Below are 26,313 nucleotides of genomic sequence, written 5' to 3'. Positions count from 1 at the left end.
AAATGCAAAGGAAAATGATTTTTTCATATTTGGTTGTACTATGAAAAATATCAAAGAAAATAAAATATAATTAAAACTAATTAAAAACTTATATATTTTTAAATTATTTAATCTTTATATTGATGAGTTAAAATAAATAAAATTAGTTTGAAGTAACAAAAAGAAATAATTTATCAACTTTTAATCTATTTTTTATTTTCCTTCACTTTTTCTTTCCTTCTACTTTTCCTTTGTATTTTCTTTCCATTGCATTTTCCCTCAAATTTTCTGTAACCAAATATAGCCTAAGGGTTGATTGAAAATCTAATTTAGTCATTAATAAAGCCACTTATGAACTCAAGCAATGATCACCTTGTGCCTCATATTCAAAGTTAATTATAGATTTCAAAGGGCTAGGCATAACTGATTCATCTTTAGTTGTTAAAAAATATATTGATGTTATTACCTTTGTTAGGGTTTATATTGATAACATTATTAATATAAGAGGCATAAAAAAGCTGCTGATAAAAATGGACTCAAAACCCAGCTGCTGATAAAAATGCATACCATCAGTTTGGTCAATTTTATTTTCCATTTAGCTATTCACAAAAATATAAACACAAATCATACGTTTCACAGTAAGCAGTATGACCTCCATTATTCATGTACTAATTACCCCTTCTTGATCATTCAAACTTAACAGATATGGGGCTTCTGACAGAATGTTTAGCAGAAACCCATCTTAAAAACCCTTGTGCATGTGGCTTTCTATTTTTCCCCTTGGCCCTTATTTTGCTGAACATAACTGCATGTCTTCTTCTGGTTCAGCCTGGTGAAGTCAAGCTTGTCTGGTTTCACACTCACATTGACTCCTGGTGGTGCAAAAATTTCGATTATGTAAGTTGAATCAACTGCACCAACATTTGTGACTGTTCTGGTGAACTCCTGAGTAGTAGTACTAGACCCCAGAGCAATAGAAAACGAAGGATAATTCAGTTGTGCTTCTGGGATAATTGATTCTTCAGAGCAGTTCACCCTCCGATTCACAACAATTCCTACCTGAGAGTCACTGTAACCCAAACCACAGAGATAGTGTATGTAATCTTCTGGTTGGATGTCGTAAATGAGTCCAGGATCGTTTGCTCTTGATGGGTTCACATGTCCGGCACCCACAGCGAAAATGTCAGCAGGCTGATGTGTTTGATCCATAATGGGTTTGTTTTCATGGTTTACCTCATCTGCAGTAGTCATGATTGCGGACTTAATGGCAGCAGGTGACCATTCAGGATGAGAGCTTTTGAGCAAAGCTGCGACGCCGCTGAGATGGGGGCATGACAGAGATGTGCCTGAAACTATGTTAAATGAGCTACTGTTCATGCGATTTGCAGGCCATGCAGCAAGAATATTTGCTCCGGGGCCGATAATATCTGGTTTTAAAATACCCGGACTGGTCAAGCTAGGTCCTCTGGAAGAAAAGTGAGCCACTTCAGGAGCAGACGAGATTCCATTGATGGTTCCTTTAAATTCAATTGTAGCTGTAGGCTTTGTTGTTGAATTTATATAAGCCTTGATCTTCAAACCTGATGAGTAGCTCAAATGTGTTGCAGGAAGAATATCAGCATCTATTTCGCTCGTACTGAAGCCGCGATATTTGTTATTTGGAAGAATGATGGCAACACCGCCGGCATTTTTCACTTCTTCTTTATCAGAGACGTATATTGCCCCATCTTCTATGTCACAAACAACTACCTTTCCTCTAATGTCCATGTCTTTCAATGATCCTTTGTTGCAGAATGCTGATGACACATTGCCATTGGCACCTGCATATACAAGAGGTAACAATTTTGATGGAAAATCACTCAGCTGGAAAAATGATTCCCCATCAAAATATTCCCCGTTTCCAAGCTTGGCTGTAGTCCTGATGCTTCTGTCTATGGTGCTTGCTCCCACCGTAAGCACCCATGGTGCCCCATTTGATAAGGAAGGACTTCTGGGACCTTCGTTCCCAGCAGGAGTGCTCACAAAAATTCCTTCTCGGGTTGCAGCAAATGCACCTATGGTTATTTCATCTACATAGAAAGGATCAGAATGATCTGCAGCAAGGGAAATGGAAAGCACATCAACACCATCCTCAATGGCAGCATCAATTGCAGCTAATATGGCGCTGCCGGTGCAACCTAATTCACCACATGCCTTATAAATCGCCAAGTGGGCATGAGGTGCCATGCCGGCAGCAGTACCCTTGGCTTTGCCAAACAAATCCCCGGCGTCTTCCACAAAATTTCCAGCGGCAATGCTTGCTACAGGTGTGCCATGGATAAAATCTTCTGTGGGTGGCAGGGACTCTACAAAATTGGTTGCACTAATGATCTTGTTGTTGCAGATCGTCCCATTGAATGCACACTTTCCTTTCCATTTAGCAGGTGGAGGTGGCATTCCTTCGTCGCTAAATGAAGGGTGGTGAGAAGATATTCCAGAGTCTACTACTGCAATAATGACGCCCTTACCATAGTTAGATCCATTCCGGAAGCCTGAATTTTGGTGCAAACCCAGGAAAGCAGGACTGTGAGTTATCTGAAAATGGTATATCTTTTCTGGCCAGGCCAGAACAAACCCATCCTTCTCTTCCATGGCTTTAACTTCCTCCTGTGTCAATTTCGCTGCGAACCCAGTAAGCACATTCCGGTATGAATATACCAAGCGTTGTTGTGAGTTTGAGGTTCTGGAGGTAGCGGGCAAAAATGACTTGTACCAAGTCTCTAGATCTTCTGACTTAGAAAAATCTGGTCCACCTGCCGGCTCTTTTATATGGACGATATAGGTCTGTAACTGGCTTTGCTTGGTTGCTATTTCCTCATGATCTCTGACTGCATAAGAGAATTTAGACACGAAGATAAGAGAGAGAAGGAAGACAAACACCATGATAGGAGACAATCCAAACCCTCTTCTCTCCATAAACCTCATTAGAAGGGTTTAAAAGAATGTTAACGTGCTGGGATTATTACATCAACCATGGATACACAGAGTGGGAGGGCAAATATGCTAAGAGTGTCTGAGGTTGGTTTTTTTTTTTTTTCTGTTAAATAAACTTTGGGCGTGATTATTTTATACTTCGATCTCCCGTGATAAATTAATCCTCTAAACTTGTTAAAAAGTCAATAAACAAATCATTAAATAAAAAAATAAGCATGTTAAAATACAAAGAAAAACATTACTTGTCCAAGTTTGAAGTTACCACACTTGATTGTCAAGTTCGAAAATCACAAATTATCATACAAATATCTCTCTAAAATTAAAAACTTAAAACGGGTTACCTTCATATTTTGAAAGAGTTTGATAAATACCATTTTAAAAATATTAATTCAAAGTTAGTTTTACTTAAATTCGAATTAAAGTTTAAATCAAAGTACAAAAAAGAATAATCTATTTTATCTTTAGAAGTATCATTGTTTAGCTTTCAATTCGTCTCTGACCATCAAATGAAATGTGAATAACCACTCCTCTCTTAAAAACAAAGGGCGTTTCCAGTTTTGTCGGTGTTTGAAATAATTTTGTTTTCTCTATACTACTATATCTCTAGAGTTCCTTGACCCGTAACACAAAGTTAGAATTCTAACTCTTTCCCACTTGTTTCTTGAGAAGAGATTAAAAATATGTTTGATATCATTTGATTGAATAGTTGACTCAACTCCTCAATTTATGGAAGGATTTGTAATTTGAGACAAAATATTACTCTTTTAACAAATTTGGAGGATAAAATGTTGCGTTTTGGATGTGAGAAGGAAAAATATAAAATATGTCCCAAGTTAAGGGGTAAAATATCTTCTTCTTTTTTTAACCATTTATCATATTGATTATGGAGACAATAATTGGTGAAGATGGTTAGTGATGAGAATAAGAAAATTGATTGAATTAATGTTTTATTTGTTAGTAAATTTAATAATTTCATTTAAACAAGGAAAATATACTTCTTATTATTATTGTTTTTTTCTTTTTGTCTATATCAACTTCATTTGATTTTATGAGAGGGCAAATTCATAGAGTGGACATCAAGGATGCATAGATATAAATGTCATTCACTTCATTATTAGTATGCTATATTATATAGTAAGATAGGATAGACTTGTAAGGAGAGGAGTTAAGAATATGGTCCAATTCAGGGAAGATGAGTAATATTATTGAGTTTAAAAGGTATTTTTGAAAATATTTCTGAAATTGTTCCGATAAAAGTCTATTTCAGAATCTAAAATATTTTTAATCTATTTTTCATATTTTTAAAAATGTTTTAGAAATAAAATTTAGATGTAGTGCTTTATTTTTAATTATTTTTTATATTTGTATAATTATTTTTTAAATTAATCTTTAAAAAACAAGCAAAAATAATTAAAATATTTTAAAAAAAAATACTTTATTTTTTGCTTTTAAGAACATAAAACAATTTTCTTTTCCTTTTTTATTCTGAAAAAATAGATAACTCTGTTTAAAAACACTTACCAAATAATCCTACATGTCATCTCCAAGATGAAGAGCTTTTGGGTTGGCTTGGTCATTGGTGGCCCAAAGGGCTCAAATGTAGGTATTCTCAGACAGGCCAGCAGGCCCATACCCTAAACATCAACTCAACTGCTGGCATCTGTCACATGTGTTACAATGTGGCCTAATAACATAGATGGTGGATGGTGAGGTACTGAAATTGGATGGCTGATATTTTATAAAGTATTGTATATTCTCTTCTTTAATCAGCACCAAAAAGAGGTGGTAGTGAGTCTGATATTTTATTTTTCTGTGGCAAATGTTTGTTGACTAGTTGTGGTTGTGGATGAAGAGAGGCTTCATAATAATGAAATCAGCTAGGCAACATGAATCAGTAGTATCATATACATGCATGCAATGACAAAATAAACAGTAAAGCAATATTGGAGTGATATGAAGGAAGAAGACAATCTTTAAGAGTCCAACGGTGACCAACCAAGCAACATGAATCAGTGGTATCATATACATACATGCAATATGCCAATAACAAAATAAACAGTAAAGGAATATTGGAGTGATGTGAAGGAAGAAGACAATCTTTAAGAGTCGTACCGTGACCAACCAAACACCCCCGGTTGTCTGGATTCAGGCCCACTTTGCTAGAAGACACGCAACCCAACTTTGCACTCGGGCCGCAAACATCCACATCGGCTGTAGATGGTGAAGCTTTTACTCTATCTCATCTGTATCCATCACACAAAAGTCTCCTTTCCACTGAGATCGAGCCTGGAAATTAACTACATGCAATGCAATGCATTAGAAGATTACAAAATTTCTTTCCTCTCGCTTGATTTAAAGATGGAAAAGCTAGTGTTATTGTCGGCTTGTCATCATGTAGTGGGATAATATCAAATGATAGCCGCTAGTTGTCCATCAAGTGAGTATGGGAAATTCAATTTTGATGTATTTATATCTACAATATCTAATGACATTAATTTTTGTTTTTCTTTAAGTTCTGTTCAGAATCCTAGTACTCATGATGCCGTGGAGCATATTAAATTTCAAAGTACAAATTAAAACTCCTATACACATGTTCTTATCAAAATTTTAACATAAGAAAATCATAGGTGGTGACACTAAATTTAGGTACATGTCATGAGGGTACTCTTCAAATGACGCATCTCATCTCAACCACACACCAAAAAAGAAGGCATTTTTTGGGTACCACCTACTAAAGGGTATCTCCCTGAGTCATCACTTGCCGTTAGTTAATCACACTAATAAGACTACGTTTCCCAATTTGAAACTTAGCAGAAAAGCCTACAAACATCACCATGACCATCTTGGAAAGTCCACACATATTACCGTTGTATATAAGACAAGTGAGTCTATTATTACCATCAAGACAAAAGGAATATAAAAATAATAACCAAGAACACTTCTATGTGATTTGAAGATTTATTTTTTAAACTATTTTCTATACATTATAACAATATAAAAAAATTAGTGAATATGATTGGAAATCTAATACAGAACTAATGAAAGTCTTCGTATGCTCTCTATTATCAAGGCAAAGACCATGTACGAGGAGGTCTTGAATCAACATTATTAGTGATCAAGAAGGGAATAAAAGGAAAAAATAAAAAATAAAAGAGGTATGAATGATAACAAATAAGGAAAGGTGTGAATCGAAGGGAGATGCTATGGGCCTGGGTGGCTAAAAGCTTGAGAATAGAATGGCTAAAAGGAGAGCAGGACTGAGGAGTTTGTGGAGGAGGCAAGGAGGACCCTCTGTGCCTTTTAAGATATTTAGTTGCTGCTTTGCTTGTGGTTGACATGGGATGGGTACGTATTCCCAACTTCTGGTTTGTAGTGTAAAAATTATGTACATTACATGCAAAGGGTGCTGCAGGTGGAGCTATCCAATCAGTTTATAGGGTTTAGGAGCTTAGCAATTTGAGATAATTTTTTAATTTATTTATTAAATGATGAATTTGCTCTTCTCGTATTTAATCCTTTTATGATTGAGGATTTCGTTCAAGAGAAAAAAAAATGTATAACCATAACTACGAGGACATTAAGTAAAAGATGAACCTTCACTATCATAACTTTTCATCTTTTTTTTTAATTAGTGGATTCTTGAATTTCGGTATCTTTTAATGTAAGAATTATATTGATGATTGAATCACATTAAAATCTCTTGTCTAATATATATTTTAGTTGTTAATATGACATGGGTGATATTCAATTTAAAGTGGTATAAAATATTTTTAAAAAAAATACACCTATCATATTACATCTCAGGAGGAAAAATAAAATATTTTTTTTACAAGAAAAAATATATTTGAAAAGATGTAAAACAATTTTTTTCAATTACAACTCAATTAAATATCACTTTTAAATTGAAGAATTGTTTAGAATAGATAAAAAAAATTATTACAAAAGAAAAAAGAATTAAAAGAATGATGAATTTTGAGTAGAAACCAATAGTTTTTTATTTTAATATTTAGTTTTTATTTTAATATTATTAATCCTAAATTTTATTTTTATTTATATTCTTAAAGGTAGTTAATCAAGTTTTATTATTTTATAATTGATATGTTAATTTAAAAAATAAATAAATTTTATTCACACAACCCTATATTAAAAATTATTAAATTATAATAATATTTATTAAATTTTCTAGATTATTACCTTAAATTCCTTTAATATATTTATGATTTATTTATTTTAAAAAATTAAAAACCAATTTTATTAAACATTTTTATTTATAAAATATTTTATATAAAATTTAATTCCTAAAATTTCATTAAAAAAATTGTGGTGACAATTTTTTGTAGTTAGTTAAAATACTTGTATTAACATTAAATTAAAATTTTATGTTATTAAATTAATTTTAATTTAAATTATATTTTATAAAATATTTGAATTTCATTAACTGTTGGGGGTTACAAAAACATGCCAGACTTGTAAAAATTCCCAATGAAATTAAATTAAAAAGGAAAAAAAGGAAAAAAATCCAACGACGACATCCATCTCCTCCCAGAGGCAGGAAGGCCGCAGAATCAAAGCCCCGTCACACTCTCCCCCATAAGGCATCGCCAGCGCGCCGCTGCCACCCTGTCACCCTGCTCTGGCAAACGCAATCCACCTCATCTCCATGACTCCTCTGCTCCCACCGCAATGACCCGAAGTCGGCCCTCCGAATCTGACGAAGATTCCGGACCCACCACGACAGGAGGTGGCGGCGGCAGAGGAAGGACAGAGATGAGAGTGATAGTTCCCTTACAAGGGGTGGTTCAGGGGAGAGGGGGACTTGTGTTGGGTTCAGTAATTCCCTGCGCACTCTTTTACCTCTTGCAGCTCTACTTCAAACGACATCGTTCCGAGCCCACGCCCCCGCCCCAGGAGCTGACGGAGGTCTCTGAGTTGAACAGGTCCCTGTCTCGGACCCATCTGCCTGCAAGGGGTTCGAGCGCGCCGGCTTGTGTGTCAACGCGGGCAAATTCGATTGTGAAGTCCAGTGATTCGCCTTTCTATGTTGGGCTGAAGAGGGTTTCAGAGGATCCCTATGATGAATTGAGTAATCCAGAGGGGGTTATTCAGCTTGGTTTGGCTGAAAACAAGGTGAGCTTTGTTTGGTTATGGGTTGAATTGATTGCTTCTATTGATGTTTTTTTGGTGTTACTGATTGCTGTTTCTTTTATTAATGGATGTAGTTGTCATTGGACTTGGCTCGAGACTGGCTTGCAGAGAATGCAAAGGATTGGATATTGAGTGGAGGTGGAAGTAGTGGGCCATTGAGTATGGGCGGGATTGCAAATTATCAGGCGTCAGATGGATTAGTGGAGTTGAAAGTGGTAATTCACAGAACTCTTTCTGTTGTTTTTTAGTGAATTGAATGGTTGGTTTTCTGGTCCGTACTGTTTTATATTATGATTATAATCCCCTGTAATCTAAAATTTTTCATTTGAATCTTTTTGCCTTGTAAGGGTTTGGATTAATGAAAGCATATGGGTCTGGATTAAGTTCAATAGTATACTATTAAGGCCATCTTGTGTCTGAGAGTGATTGTAGGGTAGATTTTGATTAAGGCTTAAACTGGCCAACCCATTCACAAAGCTTTTGATAGCAGTAGCTAGGATGAACATTGTAGATACCACAGGATCAAAATGTTTCCAACAATTTTGGATTTTATTTTGGTTCGTATGGACTAGCTGCACATGCCTTAGAGCCTTATGTGTCTTTGAGTTCGAAATTGAATTGCAGATATATTCTTCAATTTTGTTTGCAAATGTACATTTTTGCTAGTTTACACTTCCATGAAAGCAAACGACACTTAGAAGGCTAATTCAAAGGTATAGTACTATTTCTTGGTTTGGGTCATCCTCATTTATCTCGCCTCTCTGACCAAAAAATTATACTCAAGTGTTTCATGGATGCTGCGGTTTCTTTGGATTTATTGCTCCACTTCTGTCAACTGTGAAGGCTTTTATCTTCTGCATCAAAGGAGCACTAGTTGGGTATCTTTTAATTACTGCATTCTTCTACCCTGGTACTGCAGGCTGTGGCAGGATTCATGTCTCAAGTCATGGAACGATCAATATCCTTTAACCCATCACAGATAGTCTTAACAGCTGGTGCAGCCCCTGCAATTGAGATCCTCAGTTTCTGCCTAGCAGATACTGGAAATGCATTTCTTGTTCCCACACCATACTATCCCAGGTAATACATATTCAACCTCATAAAATTTCTAAATCTTATTTTTCTCACTAAATATGTCAGTTTAGGAAACTGATTTAAGAATAAACCATGGCAGTTTTGATAGGGATTTAAAATGGAGAACTGGGGTGGAGATAATTCCTGTTCCCTGTCGCAGTGCTGACAATTTCAATCTAAGTATAAGTGCTCTTGACTTAGCATTCGACCAGGGAAAGAAACGTGGTTTAAAAGTTCGTGGGATTGTAATTTCCAACCCCTCAAATCCTGTTGGCAATCTGCTTAATCGAGAAACAATTTACAGCCTTGTAGACTTTGCTCGAGAGAAGAACATCCATATAATTTCAAATGAAATATTTGCTGGGTCCACTCATGGAAGCGAAGAGTTTGTGAGCATGGCTGAAATTATTGATTCGGAAGACTTGGACAGGGACAGAGTTCACATAGTGTATGGGCTGTCAAAAGACCTCTGTCTTCCACGTTTTAAAGTGGGGGTTATATATTCATCTAATGAAAATGTTCTGGCTGCTGCTAAGAAACTCTCAAGGTTTTCTTCCATTTCAGCTCCAACCCAGTGTTTGGTTATCTCCATGCTTTCAGATATAAGATTCATACAAAAGTTCATTCGGACCAACAGAGAGAGGCTTCAAAGAATGTATACTAAATTCGTGGCAGGGTTGAAACAATTAGGAATTGAGTGCATGCGGAGCAGTGGGGGCTTCTACTGTTGGGCTGACATGAGGGGATTAATCCGCTCTTACAGTGAGAAAGGGGAGCTCGAGCTATGGAACAAATTGTTGAATATTGCAAAGATAAATGTAACTCCAGGATCTTCTTGTCACTGTATTGAACCTGGATGGTTCCGCTGTTGTTTTACTACATTGACTGAAAAGGATATTCCTGTAGTGATGGAACGAATTCGGAAAGTTTCTGAAACCTGTATATCCCCCAGATGAAATACTATTGGTTTATTACATTCCAATCTGGATACTCAAATCACCTGCAGGTAGTAGGAATTAGGAAAAGCCCTTGTTGCATTTTGGACTCGCTAGGAGCCTAGTATGGAAAGATCTAAGCAAGAGTTTAGGTGTCCTAATTAAACCAAGCTATGGTTCCATGGTTTAGTATAATTATCTACTTTATTAACCTAGCCTATTAGCTGATTGATTGAATTGCAGACTAACATCTCATTTTTATTGGGATTTGGTTGTTATTCGGATACAATAAAAAGTAGTAGTCATGTTCCCCTGCAATTGTTTTGTTTTTCCCCTTCATATTTTTTTTTCTTTAGTTCCTTGAGATGGTTCGATCAGGACATTTTTTAAGCAGTTTAAGGGTCATCCATTTTACCAGTATGGGCCTCTTGATTCCACATTAACTCCTTAAGTAGATTGCTTTTTCTTCCCAGTTTCTTGGGCAATCTGGTAGAGATGATACTTACACCTAGGTTAGGTACGCTAAAATAAATGACTCTTTTTCTTTAATTTTTGCATCTAGACTGTCAGCCCAACTCATCCAAAAGCAGCAATGATTGGATTGGCCAAGGGATGTATAATTCTTGTACCTCTCTTCCTTTATCATTTTTCCTCGAAAAATGTTTGGCTGCAACAGTCTGCATCTTTATGGATAAATTAGCAAAGGGCAGAGCTGAACAATAACCTTGGAGAGACTCCACTTCACAGCACACCACTATGATTACCTGACATTCAAAAGAAGAGAAATGGGGGTGGGGGAAAGCAAGCTTCTCTCTCAGGGACTAGTCATTCTGATTATTGTTGCTTGAATTGCACTATATTGAGCATGGTAAGTTTGTGAGCTGGCAAAAAGTCTCCTTGCTGTACTGCAGCATTCACCTATCAATCAAGGGAGCTGAAGCTAAGGGCTTCCCAGATATTGAATCAGGGTCCTGCTTATCCTTTCCTAGATTAACCAGAAACCAATATGATAGTTCTTATTTGATAGCAAATGGGTTACAAGAAATGAATGATTTTATTGCAAAAAAAAAAAATACAAATGTCAACAATTGATAATAGTAACCACAAAAGAATCCAAAAGAATTTTTCCTCTTTTTTTTTTTCTTCTCAGTGACTAACCCGAATTCCTTTCCAGCTAGACTACTACCATTTGTTTGGCCCCTCTGAGGTAATCAAAACCCTCTTTTTCACTTTTATTGCTATGATTCCGATCCAGATCGGATGGACTCGAGAACCTGAATAACTTCAGCCATGCTCGGTCTCCTCAAAGGAGTCTCGGATGTACAAATCAGCCCTAACTTCATAACTTGAATCAGCTCATTCTCTGAAAACCCCCTCAAATTTGTGTCAAAGCAATTTGAAGCAGTCCCACTCTCCAATAACCCCCTAACATATTCACACAAAACCACCACCTCATTTGCTGCTGAACTCTCCACTGGATTCCTCCCAGTAACCAGCTCCAATAGTATTATCCCAAAGCTATAAACATCACATTTTTCGCTCAATCGGAAACTTTGAGCCAACTCTGGTGCAACATACCCAACCGCATTGTGGAATTTGGTTAAACCATAATTATCCAATATGGGAAGTAATTTCCCCAACCCATAATCTGATAGCTTGGCCTCATACTTCTCATCTAACAGTATGTTAGAGGATTTTATGTTGAGATGAAGAATTGGAGGCCTACAGTCATGGTGGAGATAAGCTAGAGCTCTTGCTGTTCCAAGAGCGATCTGAAACCTTCTAGACCAGTACAATTCACTATTGCCAACACCAGTACTGGTGCCTGGATAATTGAGGCCGTGTAGATTATCATACAGATTCCCATTTGGAACAAATTCAGATAGAATTAATTGCATTGTTGAAGACCAGTAATAACCTTGAAAAGCAACCAGATTGGGGTGTTGAAGGTTTCCTAATCGCCCAATTTCATGCTCAAATTCATCTTGGCTTCTGATCCTGCCCAGGAACTCAAGCTTCTTCACTGCAATTGAGATTCCACCTTCAAAAGTAGTTTTGTATACTGTTCCTATCGACCCACCACCAATGAGGGAGTCCTTGTCCAGCAAAGCTTTGGTGCCTGCCTCCCAGTCTTCATACTTCGAGGGCAGACTTTTGCTGAAGAGAACCAGCTTGCCAATGATGACATTTGATTCCGATGAACCTAGTGGGGTGCTTTCCACCACTGTCTCATGGTCTTTCCTCCTCCTACGAGCCCTGATATTCATGATGGAAATCACACAAACCCCAGTAAGAATCACTGCAGCAGCAACTATTGCAACAATGGCCGGGACTGTAAGCAGTTTGGTTTTTCTTGAAGCCGAAGCAGTTCCATTTCCTGAGCATGACTCCAGAGGATCACCACAAAGCCCTGGATTATGGAAAAACGCAGTGGAGCCAAAACCCTGGATCTTTGGCATAGGAGGAATAGCCCCAGAGAGGCTGTTGTAGGAGATATTAAAATAAGTTAACATCGTTAAATTTTCAAGGGAAGGTGGGATTGAACCAGAAAGTGAATTCTGGGATAGATCAAGAATCTGAAGTTTTGACAGGCTTCCCAAAGTTGCCGGGATGCTTCCATTGAGCTGGTTCCGATGCAGATCAAGTATTTCCAGGTTTGTCATGTTGTAAATAGTCTCAGGAATATCTCCCCCTAAAGCATTACCAGAAAGATCCCTGCAGCAGCATTTCAGAACATTTGTTTGAGATCAAATCCAAAGCAATGTTGAAGTAAAATGTAGAATATTTCAAAATGGTAATTGGACTCACAGAACGCGAAGATACATGCAATTGCTGATATCGCCTGGAATTTCACCAACAAGGTTGAGATTGTGCAAATCTAGAACCAGAAGCAGCTCAATTCTTCCAAAACCCACCGGGATTGTCCCACCTATGGAGTTATTGCCCAACCTGATGAATGTAAGCATCCTCAGATCCCCAATCTTATCTGGGATACTCCCATTAAGCCTGTTAAACCCCAAGTCCAAAACCCTAAGACTCCCACAACTAGCAATGCTCAAAGGGATCTCCCCATCCAAATTATTTCTTGAAGCATCCAAAACTGCTAGTCCTCCACTGCAGGTTATGCTCTCAGGGATCTCCCCTTGAAACCCATTATTTGATACATTAAAATAACTAATATTTGTCAAACCAAGAACCCCAAATGGAACCAATCCAGTAAACATATTGCTACCAAGATCCAAAAGCTCCAAGCTCTGGCACCCCGCAATCAGCTCTCGAACACTCCCTGTTAACACATTGCTTCTCACAGACAAGTATGCTAATCTCTGTACATCACAAATTGCAGGAGGCAATACACCACTGAGATTATTGAAAGAGAAATCAAAGCCTTCAAGTTTCGAGCAATTGGCAATGGACGCGGGAATGAAGCCCGAAAGACTATTCCGGGATAGCGAAATGAACTTGGTTTTGTAACAATTCTTGAACAAAGATGCCGGAATTTCACCGGTGTAACCATTTCTTGCCAAATCTAGTAGCCGAATGTTCTGTAAATCGCCAATGAACTCTGGAATCGACCCGGAAAGCGCATTGGTACTCAAATTGATTTTCCAGAGTGTTCCCAGTTCAGCATATTCTTGTGGGATATTCCCAGTGAAACGATTACCGAACAATGACAAGATCCTTAAGGATTTCAACCCAGCTAAACTCGGCGACAACACTCCGAAGAGACTAGTGTTCCACAAAACGATCTTTTCCACTTTCCCCTCAGAATTGCAGGTAACACCCCTGTAATCCAAGCAAGGGTCCTTGCTCTGATCCCATGAACCCAATGCATTGCCGGGATCACCGGAAACGTTGCTTTTGAATTCAAGCAAGATCTCCTTCTCAGTCGCCGGAGAAACTCCGATTGGCGCCAGAAAATAAGAGAACAGAAGAATAAGAACAACACGAAGAAGAGATCGCCGGAGTCTTCTCATGCTGGTCAATGAGTCTAGCCGTTTGGCATTATGGGTCTACTCGTTTTGGGACGCCAGAGTCTGCATTAGCTTCAATTGCGAGAAAAATCACATCGCGATCGCAACCCAAAACCAACATTTTATCACTGCCACCACCTTGCTCTATGAAAACGAAACCACATTGAGTCACAGTAAATGCCTTCTGGAATCCCTCAACCCAACGACAAACAACATATTCCAACTCCAGCCACAATGGGGCTGGACCAAAAACCCTAGATTCCAAGGTGGAGAGCCCGGAATGGAGAGAGGAAAAGGCAGTAAGAAATGCAGAATAGCTGAGAAAGCAGGTAAGGCAATTTAATAACTGCTTTTAAAGCCCACCCCTCAACAGTTGCCACCAGCTGAAGAAGAACCCACGTGCCTCTCCCTTTCTAGTTTCTTCTCAAAATTGAATGAGCACAAAGGGAAGCATCAAGCATCCATCACTCCTCTTATCGCACCACCACCACCGTGTAGGCCCTCAGCCCCAGCATTTATTCTCCCTCAACCACTAACGCCGCCCACCACCACCACCAACACTCCCACGGCAACAGCGTTGGAAGAGAAGAGAAGAGAAGAGAAAGGGGAATGGAGATAGTCAGGCTCGTCGTCAAATTTGGGCATTGACGGGCTTTTGCATTGAAGTTTCTTCTGTCTGTTGGGACGCTGACTTTGATAGGGCACCCATTCTTTTATTTTTCTAATTAATATTCTGAAGAGACGTTGCCCACAAATAAAAATGAAAATGAAAATGAAAATGAAAACAAAAATAGAAAAAGTGTTTTGGCGGAACAAAGAAAACAACTTAATGCGTTTCCATAATTCACTTCAGAAATCATGTGGCAGAGAAAAAAGTGCATGGTTCACCTGGCACACTTTTTTTGACCTTTAGTTTTTATTTTTCGTATGACCAAAATTATTTATATGAAATTTATATTTTCATTTTTTACGAAAATAAGAATATATTTTATAAAATTTGGAATGATTTTAAAAAATATTTTTAATCTTTTTAATATAACAAAAAATTCAATGTTAAAAACGGTTCTTAAAATTATTGTCAAACAAATTCTTTTATTTATAGTGTTTTAAAAAAAAATATATGTTTTTTTTTAAAAACATTAAAAACCATTTTATAATATTATAAATAATTTTAAAATTTTTTAAAAATATTTTTAAAATTTAACTAACCACTTTCTAAAATCAACTCAATTTCCATGAGCAATGTATAAAAAAGGTCCAATGGAAGAAAAAAGTCAAGTTTTGGTGGGGTTTGAGATAGGGGTAGTGGGCCCCACAGGGACACATTAGCCTTTTGATCTTTTGTCTCCCACGGATCAACGTCACTCAAAACTTTTACACCTAACAGCTGCGAAGCACTTTAATACGGCTCCCTGCTCAACTGTAGCTTTTGACACGCGCCCTCGCCTCGCCCTACACATCACTCTCCAGTCTCGTGACCACATTTTGCATTGTGAACAGATGGTGACGACACGAACTCCGAGAGAGAGTGGGATGTGAGAGCGCACATTTTAATAGTAGTGTTGGTGGACGTCACGGAGTTGCAGAATCTTTGCCCGCACTCTTTTGTTTTTGTCTCCAATCGGAACCTCTCATTTTCCTCTTTCTTTTTAAATAATATTAATATTTAGTAAACTTTTGTTTTTATTCGAAGAAATTAATAGCTGGAATGAATGTAAAATAAAAAATAAAAAAATAAAATAAAATATTTATATTTTTATATATAATACCTTAAAATTTTGTGAACTGAAATTAATGCATGGTACAATAGTACAAATAAATTAAGGTCTTAAGTAAGTTAAAAACAAGAGGAATCATTGAACTACCAGGTACGTTCAAATTAATAATAAACTTCAGATCTTCCAAATTTTCATGATTTTTTTAAAAAGAAAAAAAAACAATTGTTTGGGAGTTTAGACACGTGGCACAGGTATGTCACTGCTGTAGTTGGCGTGGGAATTATGTGACATGAGCTGTATCATGAATGCCCTGCTTTCCTTTCCCACTATAAAATATGGAATTTATATATATAGATTATTGCTTTGGCCTTTTTGTATGTACTTGCTGAAGACCACTCTCTCATTCATCATTTTTCTTCAAACCTAAGCACCCCGGTGTTCCCACCCTTCCAGAATCCTTAGATGATTTGAAAAAGTGGATGATCGAATTCAATTTGTGTACTTCGTATGTTATCAATATCCAACTTTATACTGGATTTATTTAATCCGTTTGTAAAATAATCCCCTTTTTTGACCCAACACTACCTATACCATGATCTATGAGGTCAAGAGGATTGAATGGAATTGAAGAAAAAAAAACCATGCATTGATATAAGTTTTTGGAGTGTGTCACTCCAATACCTATAATGGGATGTCGAGATAAAGGCAGTACAATTTGATGCAAAAAGATCGTGTCGTCCATGCATGTGGTACTCAAGTTTCATAATTTGATTGGATTGAGGTTTGAGTGATGTGAGAGAGTTGTATAGTGAGAGATGTGTTAGCATATGCGTGAGTGGTCGTGCTTTCAGGTCTTTTTACTAAAAATTCTTACTAGAAGGATGAAGAAAAAGTATGGGGAACCTAATGATAATTGATAGGGAGCCCCACCCCCCCACCAACACCCTTTCTCTAAAAGCCTTCCTTTTTGTGGATGGAATTGCCTAGTCTCAAGTCTCAAGTGTCAATGAGGTGGGGATGATGTGAATATGTGATGATTAACCATTGACCCAACACAAACACATTCTTTCTATATATGTGTATGGAAGAGTGAAGAAAGAAAGAGAGAGGAGGCGGATGTACAAATTAAGCGTGTGGAAAAAGAAAACATCATTTAAAGCCTCTCAACCCTCAAGCCCCTTCACGCGTTATTAGATGGAAGTATAGAAAGGGAAAAGGGGAAAGAGAAAGGGAACAGATAAAAGGCCTCGTATGGTTGGGATTTGACTCTTCTTTTGATTTAATGAAAAGCCCCCTCTAGCCATACGGAAAAGGCCATCCCATCTCACAAGGTTGGAAAACAGAGACAAGTGACACAACAAGATGAAAAAGGAAATATGCCCATATGGTCTCTAGGATTCTATATAAACTTCACATCATCTTTCTTTTATTTATTTTATTTTATTTTTTTGTAGTTTAGGAAAGCATTAGGTGATTGAATAATAGCATTTTGTTGGACAAAATATAACGCAGAAATGCAAGCATTATCGACAAGACAGGAACGGCAATGTTGTATTGATTCACAGTTCAAGAATTTTGCTAGGTTCCAATTTAACCTTCCAAAGAAGTTTCCATCCTATACAAACAACAGTTCTCTCTATGAGAGGGAGAGACAAACGGGGAGTAGACTAAGACAACAAAGAAGACATCCTTTTTTCCTTTAAAAGAATCTGCTGGTTTAATAAATGTCAATCATGTTAGCTGTTGTGGGTCTTGATTCTTCCTTCCTCCCTTCCAAGCAGTGTTTAAATAGCACCATCTCACTGTACATCAATTGCCCACGGATGAAGTGTAGTAAATAAAACCTCATCCAGCCATGGATGGTCTTCAGAGATGAAGCTCTGACCTGGCTTTGCTGACAGATAATTTTCCCAAAACCCAGACAGAAGAAAAAGCTTACTCCAGTAACAGCTCTTCTTCCTTCTGTAATGCCTTGAGCTGCCTTTTTGAATAAACCGTGAAAAATATTGTTGTAGCCACAGTTGCACAAAAACCAACTACATTCAGGATAACCTGTGAGGCAGAAAGGGAGTGCTGTTCGTGTGATGCATCAGCCAGAGCTCTTATCAGGATCCCTCTGCAATAAAACAGAACCACCCATGAGTTCAACAGAAAATCAAAGATCATGTATATAACCTATGGACCATTTCCCTTGATCAGCATTTATGATGGATACATTGTGAAGAGGAAAAAAATGCATTTTTTTTCATGTTATCTATGAGAAGAAAAAGAGGCAAACGTGAAAGCAACTGCAGTTATCTATCCAACATATTGGTAACTGTACCACAGAAATGAGATGTATAATATAGTATTATTGGAATGAAACAAAGCTCCAATTCATTGACAACATAAACAGCTACGTGGTAAAGCAACCAACAATTGGTTCTTTATAGCTAAAGCACAAACACTGTGGAGAAGAATATATCTCAGCAACAAAACCTAAGAAACCATCCATTTTACAGCAGATGAGAATACAATAGCTAAAGATGTGAACCAATCAAGGCATAATTAGCCCAAGCAATGAAATGAATCAGGCCAGGACCATATCCAATTCATTGACAACATAAACAGCTATGTGGTAAAGCAACCACCAATTGGTTCTGTATAGCTAGAGCACAAACAATGTGGAGAAGAATATATCTCAGCAACAAAACCTAAGAAACCATCCATTTTACAGCAGATGAGAATACAATTAGCTTAAGATATGAACCAATCAAGGTATAATTAGCCCAAGCAATGAAATGAATCAGGCCCAGGGACCATATCCAATCCATTTAATAAGATACAACAGTGAGCAAAGAAGGTAACACAGGTTAATATAACAAAATTGTTAAACATGGTGAATTAAGGGTGTCAGAGAACTAGTAGAAACCAGTGTTTGATATTCAAGGGGTGGCAAAAGGAATGCTTTTTATGATGGAGTGATTACAGGAACTACTCCGAATAAACAATAGCAACCTGTAATTTTTATTCAGTTGTGGCATTAGTTTGAATAGAATAAACCATAAACTCAATCTTTGGAAAAAAACATTTTTCAAGGTTCTGCCAGAGTATTAACAAATTTCAAAGTTGCTGTCATCCAATATCCTTAGCAGTCTCATATGTTTGTAGCGCTGGATCTCATAAGGATAATGGATGCTGGGGATCTCATGATCCTAATCCCTGACCAAACACTCCATAAAGTCTGAAAGTTCATTGTTAGAGGGTTTTTTTTTCCTTTTTCCAGTTAGTCTTGGTCATTAGAGAACAAAACTTCCCTTTCTGAAAAACTATAATACTCTAGCATCTTATAAAATTTCATCCCTCATGCCTAGTGATGGATCACCATAAGACCAGTCTATCGGAGAAATATTTAATAAATGAAAGAAAAAAGTCATAATCCTTCTAGATAAATATTTCCTATCAATGGTGAATCCATACACATGGCATGCACCTCTTTTCTAGAGTTAACATCAATGTTTATGCCGTATTTGCCTCTTTTGTAATAAATGCCGTAGCATTTCTTTTTTTTTTTCATACCATTTTGATGACTAATCAAAATGTTTTTTTTTTCTGATAGGCAATGACTTATCAACCTGTTATAGGAGCTCACAGGTCTCATGGCGAAGATGACAAAACATTGAGGTTGATTCAGACAAGATATTCTGAAAAGATTATAACAAGAAATGGTTAACTTGACTAATCTCCCATGGACCCAATACTCCAGTGGTTTGTTGACATTGACCTCCTATTAATATGACCAAATGAGTGAGAAAAAGGGAAGGGGTTGCATCACATGCCCTTATCAGAAGCCCTTAAAGAATTACAAGCAAAATGCAGCAAACCAACCATAAATAAAATAAATTAGATAAGTTAGCAAAAGAGTCAAAACCGCCATATATCAGGTCCTACTTATTTTGTGTGTGTGTGTGTGTGTGTGTGTGTGTGTGTGTGAGAGAGAGAGAGAGAGACACACACACACACACAGAGTCCTTATTGATTTGAGTTGTTAAAGGTTAGAGTTTGTTGTGTTAATGGCAATAAGACATGGATGGGCAAACATGGGGTCCACAGCTTGAACTAAGAGTAGGTCTAAGCTCAATATACACTTTGCATCTTTATGTGAGAGAGTTTTTAAATGTGAAAGAATAAGACGAGGCGTTTTTGTTCCCGTGAGAAAAGGCATAAGCCTTTTGATACCCTAATTTTTGTAATTAATAAATATTTAAAAATATCATAAAATATATAAAAACTAAAATTTCAATTATACAAAATATATATAAAAAAATTTAAATAAATTGTATAATTATTTTAGAACATAAAGAATAAAATTTCAATAATAAAATTTTCAAAATTAAATATTAGCATAGCCAATTATTATGAATTTAATATAAATATAAATACCTAATTATTTATATAATTTTACAATTTTCCATTTGGGAAAAAAAAGAATATGAAAAGTGAGGAAGTGGAAAAAGTGGAAAAAGTGGAGGCACGTTGGAATTAGGAAGTGGTCCCAATTCAACCTAAAAACAATAAATAAATAAATAACCCAATAAAACAAAAATAAAAGATGAAAACAAAAAATATCTCAGCTTTCCCAAAGAATAAAATAAAATAAAGGATGGAGAAAGAAAAACAAAAAACTGGTGGTGGCAGAGAAGGCGTGGACTCGGAAAAAAGAAGAAAGGAGAAAGGAGAAAAGGTAGAGGCGTACCTAGGACAAAGACAACGTTGATTGCCGAGACGAGAGAGATGGGGTGTCCTTGGAGTGAAGGGGGTGCCTTTGTAGTGAGAAACAATCATGAGGTAAGGGTTTCACGAAGCTAGGGTTAGGGTTTTTCTTCAAATTTCTTCTCTATTCTCAATTTTCACTCTCTCTATGGAACTTTTAGGTTAAGATGTTCTTCAATTTTACTTTTTATTTTTTAAAACATGGCACCTCACCCGTACAAACCCACAAAAGAATACACCTCAATCCAAAGGCATAAGAGGCATGGCCAAAGCGCACCTTTGCCATGCCTCGCTGCAAAAGGCATACGCCTTTCTGGACTTCCACTTTTTTCTTCAACGCCTCAAGACATTTTTGCCACGCCTTGACTTGAGGCGTGCTTCGGCACACCTAAAAATTGCCTTTGAAAACCTTCTATGTGAGACCACAGGAATTGCATAAATATGAAGGATGGAGCAGAATTATCCTTTGTATCCTCAAAATTGAGGCCAAATCAAGGAAAAGACCACAAACCTTCTTCCTCCAATGTTGATTTCTCTCTGTATAGAGAGATTCAGTAAACTCGGGCCCTACTCTTCTTTTCCATTCTTCACCTCTCCATTTTCCCCATCATCATCCATCCAACCTAGCAAACTTGTTAATGGATTAGAAATCCCAATTTTAGATTCAGCAACTGCAATGGAAAATCATTTATGCAGAATTTTTGCCAACTCTAGGAGAGGCAAATGTGAGGAATCACTAAAAGGATTATGTAACATTACAAAATATCTTGCTTATATCTAACTCCAATGTATTTTCAAGAAGTGAAGATCAAACCTAAGTTAAACATCATCTAACTGGAAGTTTCTTAGCATTTATCAAACAAGGCATAACTTGAGCAAACAATGACAATGAATGGCTTTCAAGCCTTGAATTCCATCAATTTATTTCATTTTGGGAAGACAGAAATATGATATTTGTCACCATGCTCTCTACTTGCTAATAATTGAAGTAATTCCAAGCCTAGCAAAATAAGAGAAAATAAGCCACCTTTTCAAATATCTGTGGGCACAGAAACAAGTCCAAATTGACACAGCTAGAGAAACTATTTTACACAGAACCTAGAGCATACACCTTAGTCAATTAAATTTTAACACAATGCACATATCTCCAAAACTGGATTTGGACCATATATCGCCTTTAAAACACATACTATTCTTAAAATGCCAATGCAATTCAATAAACATGGGCACTTCTCATGTTAAACATGGTGCAGCTCACATTCAAGAAAATATAGACAAATTACAATGATATCCTAGAGCACATCATGATTCCTAAGTGCAGATACACAAGGCATATGTGTTTAAATACATAATACATACATTATACACACACAAACACAGGTATATAAAATCAAATAATTTAACACAAATTTGAGAAAAGGAGAGAGAGTTCATACGTATATATTGCAACAAAAATTTCTGGCACAACTCCAATCAACGACCCCATGATGTAAGGACCATACTTAACATTTGTTGCCACAGAACAGTAATTGAATAAAATATAAGGGAATGGTGAAACCCTAATTAATGTGACAGCTCGGAACTGATGAAACCAATTCCCTTCACCAGCCAGTCTTATAATGGAAGCTTTCTTTGGATATTTTTCTAACCATCCCTGCACAAGAATCAAGAAGCGTTCAAGTTGACTGAGCTCAAGGAAAGGAAACCCTTGCATGAAATTAGAGATGGAGAAAATTTTTAAGAAACGCAAAAGGTACACACTTGGATTTTATGATGGAAGAGGGAACCAATGATATATGGAAGTGATACACCCACAGCCACCCCCGCAATAATTAGTAGGAACCCAAGACCATAACCAAAAGTCATCCCAGCCACCCACATGGAAGGTGTAGAGGGCAAAAGTAGTGTTGGGAATAAAGCCACAGAACCGAATATAACAAGTGCCAGTACAGGAGTGCTGAATGTTGTTGTCTCCCAGTTTATGATAGGCATAAGCTCCTGCAAAATACTACAATCAGTCAAAGGAAAAGAAGAAAAGGAGAATATGCAAGCATGAATTGGAATATCTAACCATTTTTATAGCATATGTTATTGGCTTGAATATTTTGTAGTCTCAACCTACAGGAAACTGATGCTAAAGTTGGTTAAGAAGCCATTGTAAACATTAATTGCCCATGCTCTGTATTTAAGATTTCTGATAAGTGTTGACAGCAATATACTTAAACTCTAATATTTCTAACAAACATGTACAAGGTTGGATAAGTTAAATCATGCATCAGCAACAGTATTTCAAATCTCAGCTTAAACATTGAAAAGCAATTACATTAATTCGTGACAAGTGAACAAGTCTAAGGACATCAGACATATTCAACATGATACTCACTGTTTCTTGGATTCAAAAGTGTACTGCACATTTCAGCTTGTTCACCAGCATTATAAATGCTTCACCACAGAAACAAAATCCCGAAGGTACCGTACGACATAGTTATGGTCTGTTATAATCCAGAAATTTACTGCATGGATCACATTGTCAATACTGCTATAAGAGAAGAAAACCCTGTGTGGAATTGTGCATCTTGATGGCATCATCGGTTGGGGGCCACCAGCCACCAGAGGAATTTCCAGTTGCAGCAAAAAATCTTCTTGGAGATTTGAATATTTACTCCATAAGGGGCAAGGCTATCCACCAAACAAACGATTCTGCTTCTATTTTAGGAATGATAAATCCAACTGAGAGGAAAAGGCTTGAGCCTTAATAGAGGAAGGAAGAGGAATGAGGGGTTCAATAATCCAATAACAATGTAGTTGTTCCCAAGGGCTTCTAGGAACTAAAACAATTTAACACCTCCATCTGGTTGTTGGTTCTCAGTTGGCAGAGAAGGTTCTTTTGGAGATAGGGGAGGTATTGCAAACAAAAATAGAGGAAGTATCGCAAATAAAAATAGAGGAGGAATTACCAATGGAAGGAACTTTGCCTTGTTTCAACAAGGAGGCTGAGTTCAAAAGGGATGGCATGAAGATTCCAATAAGGACACATCCCCATTGCTAGAAGAGGGTTAAAGAGAAAAAAGAAAAGAAAAAAGGACAGGACTTGTAAATCATCTAGTCAGACAAACATGATTTTTCCTCCAAGCCACTTACATGGTACAGAAGATCTCCTCCAATTCTAATATTGTTTAAGTACCTTTCACCTTCCAGTCTCTTTATGAAGCACTTTACTAAAAGACCTTGCTCTTGGCTGAGCGGGTGGTCCTTTTCTTTGATCTCAATTCTTTCTTGGGAGCAATATTTTTCTTTTGAGGTAATTGGGTCAGCCTCTTAATTGACCATGACACCGCCAAAATAAGTGCATTTGGTGGTTGATAAGCTGCTCATTGGTATTTGGCATAAGAATTGTTATTTCCTCTCACTTTTTCCAACAAGGTGAAAGGTTGGTCATAGATCTTAAGCAAAAAGATGGTGGAAAAAACATGAACAAGATGCACTGAGAGAGAGATTCTTCATACTACCTAGCATGGTCGATCAAACAATCTGCTTCACTTGTATCTCTCTCAAAAACCTCTCCCCAATAGTGGCTTTACATCCCTATGACAATGGGTTACATTCTAATCCTGTCTTCTTTCTTTAACTGGCTAAGTCTGATGAGGGCAGCTGAAATATTTATTTTCAAGTTGAAGGTGAATGGGGTCATTTCCTTCCTAATACAAGTGGGTATGCCTACAATAATTCAAATTCAGCAACATATAAATCTCACAAGGAACAGTTAGCTGGAAGAAGGTCCACCATGCTCATTGTATCATAAATCCCTTGGGAACTTCTAAAAATGCTAAGAGCTCAGAGATGGTGCATTCCAGCCAGCTAATAGGAACCAATTTGATAGATCTTCTGTAAATCAAAGAGGTGTGAAGAAATGAGCTTCGAACTAATGGTCACAAGAGAACAAAATGAACCTTTTTCTAGTGGACCGTATTCTAGTTTTGGTTAAAATCCCATCAAAAATAGCGAAGGAAGATGCAACCTTATGGTAAGGTAATTTTCTGCACATTTCATTGATAGTACCTCCTTATTCTTAGCGAAGAGCAGAGAAAAGAAAAACAAATTATAGGGTGAGGATGGTATATTTTGTTCTTTGATAGAAATGAGGTGAGGATGGTATATTGAAGTGATCTCCACATAAAGTGAATTTGTTTTCTTCAGTTTCTCAAACCTGAAGGCAGGGAATGCAGCGCACAAAGCAATCCTATTGCACTCTTAGGGTTCTCTTGTCATTCTAAAGAAGTGGCAATCAAACTGAAAATTGGTTAAGTCACCGTTTAACCAAAATCTCAATTTCAACCAAACTTCTCAATGTGCCAACTGAAACCTGGACAGAAAGAGCATCAGCTCCACTGAGAGTGCAGTTCCAAACGCTTCAGGCATGGATACAACAACTAAAGATCCAAAATATCTGAATTTTGCAAGTATCTGTTCAAAAATCATGTTTCATGGGATTTTGCTCATGCGAGGACCCTCACAGGGGAGATGGAGAAATAATTGAAATCAAGTTCCCATGGAAGCTTCAAGAATATGAGACTTTAACCCTTTGGTCATGCGCAACTCCCAAGACTGTCACTAGACAAGGCATGTGCCAATCAAAACTTGGCAAACTAATTAAGATCAAGCGTCTCCATTGCCTAGTATAGGTCCTATTTCAGGGTATATTCAGAAAAATTCAGCACGTTTAAAGCAGAATTACTCTTAAGATATTTCAGATATCTCGAGTAGACAAATAATCAAACAATACTACCCTTAGTTACACACATTATGAGGCTAAAACAAAACAAAACATAAAAAGATGACATCAACAACTGACAGAGATAATGCTCAAATTCAAACTCTCAACTCTCCCTCAGATGCCTAGCAGATGCAGATTAAAGAACAAATAATCCATTCACGTGTATAAAAATCAGTTATTTTTCTAATGAAATGTAAAATTGCCACAAATTTCACCTTATCCATGAAGAAGGGTCCGACCCATTTGAGAAAAACACCAGCCAAAACCCCCAAAACGACGCACAATAAAGCAACCTTAACCCACCACCATATTAACCCTCTTCTTCTAGGCGTAGAAGGATCCACATCCCCAAGTCCCTCCTCCTCGCATTCCGCCGGTTGCCTCAGCTTCACGTAATCCCCCATTCTCAGCGTCAGCTCCGGCACCACGCCTCCGTCGTCATCACCACCCTCAAAAGTCATCGAGAAACCCTACGAAACCCTAGAACCACCAGAATCCGTAGAATCTCAACGACAATGGTTCATGAACCGTAGAGAATCACAAGGATTGAAACCCTAGAAGAGGAACAGCAATAGTTCATGACCCGCACATAATCTAGGAGATTCAAGCCCTAGACGACGACCCGGAGCGAATAATTGGGGAATAATTGAAGAAAAACCGGTTCCCCAATTATGATTAGGCACGGATGCGAAGCAAAGAAGGACTGGAAGATGTGAGAATCAGCGAGGTGAGACTTGAGAGACACAACCTATTAAATTATGAAATTGCCATAGACCGCAACGGCGTCGTTTTGTCATGCCATCCCTTCCCTTTTCTTTTTTTGAGTGACGTGGAATAACGGAACTGCTGAGTTAGCGTCACTAGGCTTTGTCGTGACTTCACAGTCACGATTGCTGGAAGCCTTCACACTTCCGTTAAAGAATCTTAAACAGTATTCTATTCTAATACAATATCAATGCATATATGCATATTATGTTTTGCAAAACGAT

The 26,313-nt window shown here is 37.3% G+C and overlaps 3 protein-coding genes and 1 pseudogene across 5 annotated transcripts; 1 reads left to right on the top strand and 3 right to left on the bottom strand.

Moving 5' to 3' along the window:
• Positions 1-584: 584 nt before the first annotated feature.
• On the bottom strand, positions 585-2,901 carry LOC117930634 (annotated as a pseudogene).
• A 4,571-nt stretch (positions 2,902-7,472) lies between these two features.
• Positions 7,473-10,153, top strand: LOC117931418 (probable aminotransferase ACS10). The gene is made up of 4 exons (XM_034852416.1): positions 7,473-8,079; positions 8,172-8,312; positions 9,017-9,177; positions 9,272-10,153. The coding sequence occupies exons 1-4, from the start codon at positions 7,636-7,638 to the stop codon at positions 10,125-10,127; spliced, it is 1,602 nt and encodes a 533-aa protein (XP_034708307.1). The 5' UTR covers positions 7,473-7,635; the 3' UTR covers positions 10,128-10,153.
• A 988-nt stretch (positions 10,154-11,141) lies between these two features.
• LOC117931410 (probable LRR receptor-like serine/threonine-protein kinase At1g12460) lies at positions 11,142-14,764 on the bottom strand. Its single transcript, XM_034852404.1, has 2 exons — positions 12,915-14,764; positions 11,142-12,821 (listed from the first exon to the last, which is right to left on the bottom strand). Exons 1-2 carry the CDS (start codon positions 14,081-14,083, stop codon positions 11,345-11,347), a joined length of 2,646 nt encoding a protein of 881 aa, XP_034708295.1. The 5' UTR covers positions 14,084-14,764; the 3' UTR covers positions 11,142-11,344.
• Positions 14,765-17,321: 2,557 nt separating this feature from the next.
• On the bottom strand, positions 17,322-26,077 carry LOC117932202. 3 transcript variants are annotated; one of them, XR_004654122.1, is made up of 5 exons: positions 25,540-26,077; positions 22,312-22,548; positions 21,987-22,204; positions 21,062-21,181; positions 17,833-17,914 (listed from the first exon to the last, which is right to left on the bottom strand). XR_004654122.1 is itself a non-coding variant. In XM_034853318.1 (4 exons), the coding sequence occupies exons 1-4, from the start codon at positions 25,783-25,785 to the stop codon at positions 17,734-17,736; spliced, it is 882 nt and encodes a 293-aa protein (XP_034709209.1). In that variant the 5' UTR covers positions 25,786-26,072; the 3' UTR covers positions 17,322-17,733. The 3 variants fall into 3 exon arrangements, 1 of the variants encoding a protein (XP_034709209.1); XR_004654123.1 differs by having other exon boundaries at positions 21,062-21,173; positions 25,540-26,076; XM_034853318.1 differs by lacking the exon at positions 21,062-21,181 and having other exon boundaries at positions 17,322-17,914; positions 25,540-26,072.
• Between the last annotated feature and the right edge of the window lie 236 nt (positions 26,078-26,313).

Source organism: Vitis riparia, chromosome 2 (assembly GCF_004353265.1).
Source record: "Vitis riparia cultivar Riparia Gloire de Montpellier isolate 1030 chromosome 2, EGFV_Vit.rip_1.0, whole genome shotgun sequence".
Classification (NCBI taxonomy): domain Eukaryota; kingdom Viridiplantae; phylum Streptophyta; class Magnoliopsida; order Vitales; family Vitaceae; genus Vitis; species Vitis riparia.
The sequence above is the reverse complement of the archived record's forward strand: the minus strand, read 5'-3'. Positions and strand labels throughout refer to the sequence as shown.

Bases quoted from the DNA above. Each gene is read 5' to 3' on its own strand.
- LOC117932202 (XM_034853318.1), bottom strand. From the start codon at position 25,785: ATGACTTTTGAGGGTGGTGATGACGACGGAGGCGTGGTGCCGGAGCTG. The intron at 22,549-25,539 runs GTGAAATTTGTG...AGTATTTTGCAG, and splicing joins GACCCTTCTTCATGGATAAG to GAGCTTATGCCTATCATAAA. The intron at 22,205-22,311 runs GTGTGTACCTTT...ATTCTTGTGCAG, and splicing joins TCTTCCATCATAAAATCCAA to GGATGGTTAGAAAAATATCC.
- LOC117931410 (XM_034852404.1), bottom strand. From the start codon at position 14,083: ATGAGAAGACTCCGGCGATCTCTTCTTCGTGTTGTTCTTATTCTTCTG. The intron at 12,822-12,914 runs GTGAGTCCAATT...ATGCTGCTGCAG, and splicing joins TGCATGTATCTTCGCGTTCT to GGATCTTTCTGGTAATGCTT.
- LOC117931418 (XM_034852416.1), top strand. From the start codon at position 7,636: ATGACCCGAAGTCGGCCCTCCGAATCTGACGAAGATTCCGGACCCACC. The intron at 8,080-8,171 runs GTGAGCTTTGTT...TAATGGATGTAG, and splicing joins TTGGTTTGGCTGAAAACAAG to TTGTCATTGGACTTGGCTCG. The intron at 8,313-9,016 runs GTAATTCACAGA...CTGGTACTGCAG, and splicing joins GATTAGTGGAGTTGAAAGTG to GCTGTGGCAGGATTCATGTC.